Below are 13,511 nucleotides of genomic sequence, written 5' to 3' on the forward strand. Positions count from 1 at the left end.
TAAGCCTTTTTGGCAGCCTTTGTATTGTTTGTAACTGTAACAGAAATTGTTCCTTTAGAAGTTCTAATTTTTCTGCCATAGTTGCACAATGCCCTTATTTGGCATAGAAAACTGTTTAAATATTAAAATGGTGACAAACTGACAAAAGCTGGGAAATCAAATCTAAATGACAATTTTCCGCCTGGAGCACAATATTGTGCCTGAGTGAGAAAACAACAGAGATTTTCATTGTGAATGCTGATATAACCTTAATTACAGTGGTGTCTCTCTATCTGCCCCTGCAATTAAATTTCTCTTTCATTTTCACATCGAATTTCTGAGATAATACGTCACTAGCAAAGCACTCCTGCTGCTTTTTTCTTTGTTTGCTTTTAGCAAACAATATTGCTTCCAAGCTTTATATCTAACACCTCTAGTAAACTACAATTACCGCAGTAACCTTGGCTGTTTAACAAAAAGTATATGGGCCTTGTCTTCTCCCACTGAAGTCAATGGGTCAATTTTTTTGTCTGTTACATCAGTGTAAATCTGGAGTAACTCCACTGAAATCAATGGAATCATTCTGGATTTAGAATTTGAACCAATGTGAGTTTTGTCTTTGACTTCACAGAGAGAAGCCTCCTGACTAAAGTCTGGGAAATGCTGGACTGTCCACTGGGACTCAAAGCAATGTAGCGAAAAGAAGCAAGTTTGTAACTGCTGCCACAGCCTAGGTATGTACTACATCTTCTATTCAACCTATTCAGACAGTTAAATTAGCAAAGAACATAGAATAAATTAATTTAAAAGAGACAAATCAGTAACACCCACAGTTAGGAGCTGGTTGACTCAAATCCCAAAAATGTACTCCATCCAAACATGTGAGAAGGAAAAAATCAGTAATTTAGCTGTTCTGGTAAAAAATGTGTGGAATCAAGCTCCTGGTCAGGAAGATTAGGATTGTATTTGCTCTCAGCAGTTGCCTGGTGATGTTTGCATTACTGAAGCAGCATGTTACACTGTAAGGTAAATGCCTGACTCAGTTTATTTGCTCCTCTGTCAGAAAGACAAAGAATTTCTGAAAACTAAATAGGATAGATTTATATATTTGGCCACTTTACAATGGCTGATGCTATGAATATTAATGACATTTCGCAGTGTAAAAAAATATGGCAAAGATATTCACAGCAACAAACTTGCTCTGATCTCACAGGTGTGACTTGGAAGTGCTTTCACCACCAGTAAATTTGATACATGCTAAAGAATATTCAAATGAATGGATTTTCTAATGGAAGCTGCAGTCAAGGTTTCTAATAGCACATTCTAACAGTATTAGAGAGGAATAGATGGTTCAGACAGCTAGATGATACTGTGGTAGGAAAAGAAGTACCTTTCTTTTAAGAGAATAAGCTTTGGTTTGGTCTTAAGCATTTTGGGGTCACAATGCACAATTAGGTACAATTTCAGATGCACAGGATCTCATCTTGAGGTTACAGGGAAGGTCTAGACAGCTATGGGGAAAGGTTGGAACAGTTGTTTGGGAAGGAGATGGGGTTATAGCACATATCATAGGTAATTTTGATGAATCCAACATTTAATAAACTAATATTCTTACCATTAATACATAAGGACTTTGTCAAGCACACAATATGAACAGTGTAAACCTCTTTGAGCAAATAAGTGAAAGAAGCAGCAAAGAAAGGAAATGGCCTATTCCTGTTTGCTTGTATTCTTAAATTATGGTTTGCATAGTTGCTCTTTGATTATGAAATGTCTAAAAGTTCTTTAGGTTCTGGGTTGTGTATATTTTAAATCCTTTATTTTATAGAAATGAATAGTCTTTTGTCCAAAGTTCCTATGTTTTACAGAATGGATTCAGCTACTTGCACTCATCTTCAAAACACAAGCTTTCTTCATATTTAATATCTAAACTATTCCTTTTTTTGGTACTTTTCCTGTGTAGTGGTACTGTGATTTTTAATCATAGCATTGACAGTGAATGAAATACTCTTTGATACTAGTACTTTACATCTATTCTGAAAACTTTAATACCTACTATACCTACAAAAACCACTTACCTTGTTTGATAGGTTGCCTGTTGGAGAATGTAAGAGGAGTAACAAGGAATTTGGTTTCAGCTACAGGTACCCAGTGGTGCAGAATTTTAATGGTCCAAACTCCAGGCCGCAGTGGCAAATTCAAAGGTGGTTTGTAGTGAGTAAATTCTGCACTAGATTCAATAAGGATATCATATGTAGCTGCGATTACATTGATAGGGTCCACCCAGATCACAGTGACTGTGACATTAGGGCCTTTTCCCCACTTCTGCATGCCAACTGGTTCATCCATCGGCCCAATAAGTCCTCCAAAGTTCCGAAATATCCTTTCCTTTGCATCCCAGTCAGTGCCAATCTGAAATTAAAGACAATATTACCACTACTGTTGTCTCTGTAAACAGACTGAAGGTCCTGATCCTGCAAATTCTATCCCACTCTCATTGACAGGACTATTCACATGCTTAAAACTAAAAATGTGTGTATGTGCTTCTAGGATCAGGGCATAAATCTATGTTATTTACAGAAACACACACGGTACCTCTGCACAATGACATGAATCAGGATCTGTCAGTGTTATAATACTGGCATTAAAACATGCTTTGAATGAAAATTCAACATACAAACTTAAAATTTTGTAGCAAGATTTTTAAAAATAAAAAAAAGCCCATTTGCAAATATTAAAGTTTGCAGATTATTGATCCAGAATGAGAACTTAGAACATTTAGTATTTAAGCAATAAATAAAAAAAGATTAATTTATGGTCCAAATGTAGCTACTGAATATTCACTGCAGTAGCTTTTGTCTTTAATCCATGTGCATTGCACAGTACAGACACTTTGTAATGAGAGATCAGAGCTTTTTAATGTATTGTAAGAAATAAGCACAAATTAGCTTGACAGGGGAGCTTAGTTTTTACACATGGACACATTAGCAGGAAATCCTCAATCCTGAGTTGGATGCTCAAAAGAGCATGTAGACATGTAAATGCCTGTTTTAGGTACATAATTGCTGATTTGGGCAGCTAGATGGTCTCTTGAGATGCCCATGTTTCAAAAGTTAAAGCAAGAATGGCAATGAATCCAATGACCTGATATGGGTTTAAGCGAGCCTTTGACTTGACACTGTGTGAATGGGAGAGGTTTTCTCTCTATTTTGCTTTGCTTTTGTTGTTGAAAGAGGAAAATTAATTTGGAAAAATCTATAGTCAGACAAAGGTAAGGAAACCGCAGACTCAGACTGGATTCCCATGCCACCCTTTTGCCCAGCACCGTTTTTAACCAAACATAGTATACTGAACCTTGATCGGCAGAATCATGTAGTTTGGGCCCGATCCAGTTGCTTCAAAGTCAATGGCTTCAATGGAACTTGACTCAGGCCCTACTTAATTTACAGATCAGACGCTTCCCCCCACCTCCTCAGCAGTCACAACACTCCCTTCCTGATTGGTAGCGGGGGTTATTACTGGTAAGCCCTATTCTTACTGTCACAGCATTGATGTTCTTTTTTTATTTACTAGCAGTAAAGTAGCTGATTCACATCCCACAGTAAATATTTAATAGACCTTTCATTTTCCTAGTAGCTTTCATATTTCAGTGCACTTAATATGGGATTTAATGGCTCACCTGTAACCCACAGATAATGTGAACTTATCAGCCTTTGCTTATACATTAAAGAGAGAAATATCTGTAAACAGATAGCATGAAGGCATACATAATAGTCAGTCCTTTCCAAAAGGCATTTTTTTCACCCAAACCGCCTATTATAGCATATGTTTGTGTATAACTATCTAACTGTGGATAGCCCCCCGCCACACACACACACACGCAGGAGCCCTCCTTCCTGGATGACTGAGGTGCTAAAGGAGCACTCAAGGAAGACAAGGCCATTGCGGAGAAGCTAAATGAATCCTTTGCATCACTCTTCACTGTAGAGGATATGAGGGGAGATCCTGACACCCGAGCCATTCTTTTTAGGTGGCAAACCTGAGAAATTGTCCCAGATTGAGATGTCAATAGAGGAGGTTTTGGAACAAACTGATGAATTAAACAGTAACAAGTCATCAGGACCAGATGGTATTCACCCAAGAGTTCTCGAGGAACTCAAATATGAAATATAGTAACTGTGGAATGTAACCTATCACATAAATCAGCCTCTATGCCAGGAGAGCCGCAGATAGCTAATGTACCACCTCTATTTAGAAAACAGTTTCAGAGGCGATCCCGGCAATTACAGGCTGGGGAGCCTAACTTCAGTAGCAAGCAAACTGGTTGAAATGATAGTAAAGAACAAAATTATCAGATACACAGATAAATATGGAATGTTGGGGAAGAGTCAATGTCGTTTTCGTAAAAGGAAAACATGCCTCACCAATCTATTGGAAATCTCTGAGGGAGTCAACAAGCTTGTGGACAAGGTGTCCCACTGGATACCACATACCTGGACTTTCAGAAAGCCTTTGACAAGTTCTCTCACCAAAGGCTCTTAAGCAAAGTAAGCAGTCATGGAGTAAAAGGGAAGGTCCTCTCATGGATCAATAACTGGTTAAAAGATAGGAAACAGAGTAGGACTAAATGGTCAGTTTTCAGAATGCAGAGAGGTAAATAGCGGGATCCCCCCCAGGATCTGTACTGGGACAAGTGTTCATAGATACTAAGGTAGGAAGGGACGATTATGATCATCTAGTCCGACCTCCTGCACAATGCAGGCCACAGAATCTCACCCACCCACTCCTGCGAAAAACCTCTCACCTATGTCTGAGCTATTTAAGTCCTCAAATTGCGGTTTAAAGACTTCAAGGAGCAGAGAATCCTCCAGCAAGTGACCTGTGCCCCATGCTACAGAGGAAGGCAAAAAACCTCCAGGGTCTCTTTCAATCTGCACTGGAGGAAAATTCCTTCCCGACCCCAAATATGGCGATCAGCTAAACCCTGAGCATATGGGCAAGATTCACCAGCCAGATACCCAGGAAAGAATTTTCTGTAGTAACTCAGATCCCACCCCATCTAACATCCCATCACAGGCCATTAGGCCTATTTACCATGAATATGAATATGGAAAAGGAGGTGAATAGTGAGGTGGCAACATTTGCAGATGATACAAATTACTCAAGATAGTTAAGTCCAAAGCTGACTGCGAGGGGCTACAAAGGTATCTCACAAAATTGGGTGACTGGGAGACAAAAGGGCAGATGAAATTCAATGCTGATAAGTGCAAAGTAATGCTTACTGGAAAAACATAATCCCAACTATACAAAATGATGGGTTCTACATTAGCTGCTACCACTCAAGAAAGAGATTTTAGAGTCATTGTGGATAGTTCTTTGAAAACCTGATCAGTGTGAAGAGGCTGTCAAAAAAACTAACAATGTTAGGAACCATTAGGAAAGGGATAGATAATGAAACCGAAAATGTCATAAGCCCACAACTTTAATATTGTGTAAAATTCTGGTCGCCCCATCTCAAAAAAAGATATATTAGAACTGGAAAAGGTGCAGAGAAAGGCAATGAAAATAATTAGGGGTATGGAACAGCTTTCACATGAGGGGAGATGAAAAAGACTTGGACTTTTCAGTTTGGAAAAGAGATGACTCAGGGGAGATATGAGAAAGATCTATAAAATCATGAATGGCGTGAAGAAAAAGTATTATTTATCCCTTCACATAACCCAGGGGTCACCCCATGAAATTAATAGGCAGCAGGTTTAAAACAAACAAAAGGATGTACTTCACACTGCGCACAGTCAACCTGTGAAACTTGTTGCCAAGGAGAAAGGTCCGTCAGTGACTATTAGCCAAGATGGTCGGGGATGCACAGCCACACTCCGGCTGTCACTAAACCTCCAAGTGCCAGAAGTATCTGGTACTTTATGCTGTCAGAGACAAGATTCAGAGCTAGAGGCTGATTAGTCTGACCCAGTATGGCCGTTCCTATGTTTATGTTTTTCCTTCCCATGAGGGTAGTGAACACCCAAAGCTGGCCTGCTACTAGACTCTTGTATTCTCTAAGTTCTCATCTCATCTTAGGAGAACTAGCCACCCAAACACAATGCCTAGGTGCTGATGAGGTACAGCCGTACGATCTCTGGATATGCACTACCATCGATACGTAGGCCCCAAAGCCACCCACTCCACCCACACTGACTGAGGCGATCAGCACAGTTTATAGGTGAACTCCTGCAGATGAAGGGCACAGGCAGAACACTAAAATGCCAGCAGTGCAAAAACATTCTGAATTCATCTGCCAGCAGCAGAAACGCCTCTTACAGGACTTACATCCGATGAAGTGAGCTGTAGCTCACGAAAGCTTATGCTCAAATAAATTAGTTAGTCTCTAAGGTGCCACAAGTACTCCTTTTCTTCTTACAGGACTATATCACTGTAGCAAAGGAGGCAAAATAAGCTTGCTAATTCTCCACAATTAACGCAGCAGAATCATGGCCAGCAGAGCTATTTCATATAGTGAGCTGGCTAACCCAGACTGCATAGCCCAGACCCAAGCATCCACTTCTCCGATAAGATCAATTGCATAACTATGGGGCTAAATGGGAAAGAAAATTCCCTGATCAGATTGTATTATCCACCTGAGTGTGGCCCTGTCACACTTGCTGAAGATCAAAAAGCCCTGAAAAATAATACAGACACAGCCTATGGAATGGATCCATGACCCTCCTGGCTGGTAAAAGCCAGCAAACAACTTTGCCCACTACTAACAGGAATGACCAATGTCTCTTTCAGAGAAGCACACCAACCTAACTCCTTTAAAAATGCAATAGCTCGCCCAATCCTCAAAGAAGCCTACCCTTAAACCCTGAAGACCTCTCAACTCCTGTTCTGTCTCCTTCTATGTAGTAACCTCCAACATGTGATATCAGCTAACATCCTAGATGTCTCATAACCAGGATTCAGACCAGGATATGCCATAGAGACAGCGCTGGTGAGACTAAAAACGGCCCTTAGCCATTCATACAGACAAGAGCTCCATGCCCATATTGCTGGACCTCTTTGCAGCCTTGACAACCGTGGACCACAAGAGACTACTAGCCCACCTGCCTGATACAGAAGGATACGTCACCCAGCACTACAGTGGAGCTAACTGTTCCTCTCCAGCAGAGCTTAGACTGGCAATTAGTAGCTACCCTCACCTCTGCAGTTCTCCAGGGATCCATACTAACCTCTCTTCTCTACCTGAGAGCAGAGAGAGACCGGGAGATGCCATGGACTCAGTGGCCAACAGTGTGCTGCTAACTAAAGTAGAACCTCAGAGTTATGAACACCTTGGGAATGGAGGTTGTTTCTAACTCTGAAATATTTGTAACTCTGAGCAAAACTTTATGGTTGTTCTTACAAAAGTTTACAACTTAACATTGACTTAATACAGCTTTGAAACTTTACTATGCAGAACAAAAATGCTGCTTTTAACCACCTTAATATAAATGAAACAAGCACAGAAACCATTTCCTTACCTTGTCAAATCTTTTTTTTTTTTAAACTTTCCCCTTTTTTAGTAGTTTACATTTAACACAGTACTATACTGTATTTGCTGTCCCCCCCCCGCCCTTTTTTGGGTCTCTGCTGCTGCCTGATTGCATATGTCCGGTTCCAAATGAGGTGTGTGGTTGACGGGTCAGTTTGTAACTCTGGTGTTCTGCTGTATAGATCTCATTCTCAAATATCAGCATGCCTTCCAGAAATGAGTTCTTAAATGAAAAGCAGCTGGCTCAAGCTGAATCCAGGAAAGACTGACATGATGCTGCTCAGAAAGGGGAAATGCTCTGAAGTAGCAGCAGAGTCACTGTCTCCACCTTCCACTGAAGGCACACAGTTCCAATTTGTCAGAATGGTGTGACACCTTGGGATGCTCTTTGACTCCTCACTAAGCTTGGATGACCAGGTTAGCATCAGTATCTAAAAATGCCTGCTTTGTCCCTTCCTTCCGGACAAGGACCTGGCTGCAGTGATCTATGCCTTCGTCACCTCTAGGCTGGATTACTGTAATTCACCAGATGGAAGTTGAAAGTGAAGGTGATGCACAGGTGCCAGCTGGTACAGAATGCAGTTGCCTGCCTTCTCCATGGTTTAGGCCACTGGGAGCACATCAAACCCATACTGACGTCCCTCCTCTGGCTCACAGTCGGCTTTTGATGCCAGTTTAAGGCTTTTGTCCGAATTTTCAAAGCAATTACTGGATCAAGCCCCAGCAACATTACAGACCACATTTCGATCTATGAACAATTGACAGCTCCGCTCTAAGGCAACGCACATCACAAAGCCCAAGATGAAGCATGTGAGAGCTGCGCATAAACCCATCTTGGACAAGGGGATCTGGCTACAGAACAATTTTCCAGAAGGGATCAGAGGAATCCAGAGTCTGATTGTCTTTAGGAAATGCTGCAAAACCTTCCTCTTCGACCAAGCCTTTCCACCATAAAAATGACACACACACACACACACACGCAACACTGACATCCCTTTCTACCAAATAAACCCCTGCCAATGGGGGGAAAAAAAAACCACACAAAGATCCTACGTCAAGCAGAGATTTTACTCCAAAAAGGGAGACATGCCAGAGACTCTATAAAATCCAGTAGGGACTTCGTTATTGATGTTATGTGGAAGTTGGTCAGATACTACAATGATAGGCCAAAGCATAAAACTCTCAGACAGACTCAAAGCCCATGCCTCAGCCTAGACGTAGCATGAAGGAGTCCCTAGCTGAAGGAGTGAGGGGTATGTTGGACACAGAGAGGTAGCACGGCTGGAGCGCAGTGTGCTCTGGCAGTCTCCAGCTGTGGTACGTTCCTTTGGGGACCTCAGCTAGATGAAGTATATTACAGCAGACCAGGCACTGCTTTAATCTACACTGGGGCCAGGGCCAGTGCAGATCAGTCCACAGAATCAGGAAATCACAACCAGCTTCTTCATGTCCTTCCCAGACACACACTCTGTTGTGCTGAGCAGATTTCAGTGCAGGAGAGAGGCTGAGGCTTTCAAGTTGTAGCATTTTATAGTGAAGGTGATTTTAAGCAATTTTGAGAACTTTTTATCCCTCCCTCTGAGCCCTGCCCTAAAACATTCTTAAAATAAGTTTTGGATACCATATGTGGAACACACAGAGAGCATGACAACGTGGGCCGGTATCAAGGCTTCATTAACAGTCATTTGGGACAAGCTGCAGAGCTCTTGTGTGACTCTGACATCCAAGAGTAAATCGTCTATTCCAAATCCACAGTGGAAAAATTTTTGTACCACATCACATCGCATGATAGTTTTCTATAGAGACAGACATACTACAGACCTCTCTCAAGGTAGATTATTCTGGGATCCCAGAACAAGGTGTGAGTGCTGGGTATACTTGGGAAGCTGGAATTCTCCCTTGTCTCATTGGTATAAAGCTCCTGTTTCCATCCCTGTTCAATCCCAAGATAAAATCTGCCCAAAATAAATTATGCCTTGATTATGGGTTTGTCTCTCATTGCTCTTCATAAGTAGGACCATTAGGTTCACACAATGCACACTAATTGCTTGCCACCTAGTTTATTTTATTTTCTGTGATGAATCACAACTTTTAACAAGGCCATAAATGAACTTAGTGTTCCTGTGGTACAGTTAGAGCTGAAGTCATTTAATACTTTAAATTAAATCAATCTTTTCCCCTCCAGTGCATTAAATTTCAGGTTTCCTAACATATAACATGAATCCAGGTTTGTAGTAGATGACAAGGACACCCACACAGTATGCATGTTATGTACAAATCATTTTTGAGGGGTCTGGGGCTGTCATCTGATGAGGATGGAGGGGGGAACCCTAGCAATTTTTCACTCTGATATTTCCTCTAATCATAAAATTCAACACAATAAAGTGTGCTCAGAATCTACTGTGCAACTGCAACTCTGCCGTAAACTTTGCCAACACTTTGGTACCTCAACACTAGCACCCTTATAACGTCTATCACACACACCTTTCTGTCTCACCCTTGTATTGGTGTTGTGGAAAACCCGCTGGTCAGGAAGCGGAGTTTGAGGAGCAAAATGGGGGAGTGGTAGCCATAATAGTAGTAAAAGCAGCATAAGCCTAATCTGAACTGTAGTGATCCTATCACCCGTGCTATCCTATTGGTTGTATGCATGGACCACAATGACCACTGTAAACTTTAAGTCCTACCTGCAGCACATTTTGAAGCAGCCTCCCTGTGCTCTTCCTGCTGGCCTCATTTCTGTGAGCCAGCAACAGGACTGCAGTGCCCAGCCAATAACCACCTTGCCAATTCTAATTCACTGTCTGATCGCAAGAAGAAAGTTATTGGGAAAGGCAGCACAGATATGACATGACGAGCATAACCATCATCCTGAGTTTTCTATCTGGTTGCTTAGCTCACAGCCTTTGATCCTAAGACTGTGGTAATCCTCATAGTAGGAGCACGGACTGATTTATTTTACAGCCATGAGATCTTTCAGAAACAAGAAATGTCATTTAGAATGACGGTGGATCAGTTGTGGGGCTTGTCAGCCTTGACTGAAGCCAATGGAGTTATTCTGTACGTACACTAGGGAGCAAAGCTGGGTCCAAAGGCAGAGAGATCTGTTTTCCAAGGGTAGTCAGAAAATAAAGTAAATGATTAAATGATGATTAAAATGATTGGCTTTGTGCTTCCTAGTCTGTCTTAATATGAATCAACTGCGAAAGGAGAGAACAATCTGAGACACAGCAAACAAAACTCTTTTCAAGCGTATCTGGATGACTGTTTCCAATGGAAGAAAAATTTCCTTCTGAAGTGAGGGAAACTCACCAAGTGTCAAATTCTTCCCTTGCTTACATTTACATGATTCCCACTGAGGTCAATGGGGACACAGGCATCAATCTTAGGACAGATTTTGGGCCTTTTCCAGGAACTGATACAAATCAAGATTTTTTCTTTTTTCTTATTAACACTGTATTTAAAATAGACACCCGAGTACTTTAAACACATTTTGTCACTCAGCTAGATGAACTGTTTCTGTTGCTCACCCACGTGTTTTCAAACTTAGAAGCACTTAAATCAGGAATCATGCTAAAGTAGAATTAAGAACCAAACAAACAACAGAAGTGCTACAAATCACAAGAAATACAGCTTGTATGACAATTTATCACTGCACGAAATGGCAAGTCAACCACCAGACACATTGATAAACAGAATGCATCCCACATTCATCTTCTTAATGGGACATTAATGTCTCGGATTTGCCACGCACACCAAAACACTGAATCCTACCTAGGCCTTTCTTAATTGCCCAAGAAGACGATAATTTATGGACTTGGCCATAATGACTGGGAACAAATTTGTTCAATCAATTTTATGCTTTAATTGAAAATTGTGGCCTAACAAGAAACATCATGAAATTAACTGTTTAGACAGTTATATGTTTAAAATACAATATAGATGTCCGATTCTATTATTGGTATATTTCTCATGATGCATTTTAGGGGTACATTTTTTACAGTGTGTGTCAGATAATGGGACAAATCCAATGAGGAAATAACGGAATCTGTGGGTAAATCTCAACCATTACTGTGGTAATTTTCTCTTTGATGTTCCTACATCAACATTCTATCCATACGTAGTTTCATTTTTCCTAATTTTAATTTTTTTCAGTGGGTTCACGAGAGGGAGGATCTAATAGCATGGGCTAGAGAAAAGAGCTGGCTTCATCACACAGTCCATCTCAATTTGGAGCTGCAGTGACCTTTTCCCCCATCCCGGAGTCTCTCTGGAAGGGGAAATTGACACAGATGATAATTCCTGTAAGGCACTGACCACCTGTTGTGAGATAGCTGTCCTCATCTGCCACTTAACTCCAGGAGATCTGAGGGCATTTAGAACATTGCAGGAAGTGCTCAGCATGTTACACGGTTGGGCCATAAATCATGATTTTTGCATCAATATTTCCTGCGATGAAGGACTTGTGCACTAACGCACTGAGCCACTCTGCATTTGAAAAAGTTGATGAATTGACATGCAAATTCACCAGTTGTTTGTAAAAGATGTGGCTGATTGGTTGGGTTTTTTTGCTCCACTAATTGGCAGGCTGTGGGCATTTTTTGGTTTTGGCTTGGCTGCACAAGGGGGGCTAGTACCAAAAATGCGCCCTGGCTGGCAAAATGGCGAGGACTGCTCTAGCTAGGAATGCTTACCTCTGAAAACTGCAGCCTTCCAAAATCACTTGGTGGACTAACAATCTTAAACATTTTCTTTGGCATCACCCAAGTTTCCAAAGTCTCTAGTTTACTGACAGCCAGATTTGTTGCATGATGTTTGATTAAGAAGCCCTGAAAACGATCAGCGAGGAAGTAGAGTTGGACTGAAACTGGATGGCCCATGGGATAGTACCTGTAAAACACACAGTATATGCACACGGACAAGGATTATGAAAAATCAGACACATGAAATCACCATTTACTTTGGGCTAATGGTTTAAAAGGACATTCGTTTCAACTACGACATATGCTGCTTTAACATTAAGAGATTTTAAATTTGTTCATTACTCGGTATCAGATATTCTTAGGCTTTTCTGATTACTCAAACAAAAAACTGTTAGTAAGAACATGCATTCATTTAAAAGGCATTCACAGCTAAACTTTTAAGCTGTCTCTTTGGGCCCGAAAATTCCATTTACTTACTAATCCTTTCTGCTAAAAAGGTCCTGCACAAAGGTGGACAGTTTGAACTCTGAAGATATTATTTTACTGAGTGGTGGGGAGACCAAGCTACAAAGTTCAGATCCAAAGTTTTCCCAGATTTAGGGGTGTTCAGATTAGGGGTTCCAGTCCAAAGTGAAGTCCATGTCAAAACCAAATCCAAACTTTCCTTAAAGAGGGGGATATCCAATTTCAAGCCATGTTCAAGTCCTTCTCTGATTTCATTTTATAAGGGAGGGGGTGGATAGTGGGGATATGTCTACACTGCAGTAAAAGACCCCCGGCATGGCCATGACTGGCTTGGGTCAGCTGACTCAGGCTTGTTGTGCTCAGGCTGCAGGGCTTTATAATTGCAATGTAGACATGTGGGCTTGGGCTAGAGCCTGGGCTCTCAGACCCCACGAGGGGGTGGGTTTCAGAGCCCGGGCTCCAGCCCGAGCCTGAATGTTTACAGTGCTATGTTTAGTCCTGCAGCCCTGTGAGCTCCAGTCAGCTGAGCTGGACTTTGAGGCTTGGTACGGTAGGTTCTGTATTTCAGTCTAGACATACCCTGGATTTCATGAAAGAAACCCTAATAGCACGGGCTAGAGTGGGGCAAAGTCAAGCAGCCTCTTACTCCCTCTCTCATACACAGAGCTCTGCCAATGCTCCCTATTCTGTTTTACAAAATTCCAGCAAGGGAACTCTGCTGAGAAGAAACTGTGAATTGTGTTTATACCAGTTGGTTCTGAATAATGTGATAACAGAGAAGCATTACTTTAAATACAGTTACATAGCATTGGAGTCTACAGACTTGATACGTTTCT

General features: G+C 41.3%; 1 protein-coding gene across 1 annotated transcript in view; it reads right to left on the reverse strand.

Moving 5' to 3' along the window:
* The window catches only part of XYLT1 (xylosyltransferase 1), a 310,150-nt gene that overhangs the window by 15,198 nt on the left and 281,441 nt on the right, over positions 1–13,511 (reverse strand). The window contains exons 10-11 of the mRNA XM_007064382.4: positions 12,202–12,397; positions 2,058–2,391 (exon numbers count right to left, since the gene is read on the reverse strand). Coding sequence (XP_007064444.2) covers positions 2,058–2,391; positions 12,202–12,397 — 530 coding nt within the window. The remainder of the gene's footprint in view (positions 1–2,057; positions 2,392–12,201; positions 12,398–13,511) is intronic.

The sequence above is a fragment of the Chelonia mydas genome, chromosome 10, assembly GCF_015237465.2.
Source record: "Chelonia mydas isolate rCheMyd1 chromosome 10, rCheMyd1.pri.v2, whole genome shotgun sequence".
NCBI classification, from domain to species: domain Eukaryota; kingdom Metazoa; phylum Chordata; order Testudines; family Cheloniidae; genus Chelonia; species Chelonia mydas.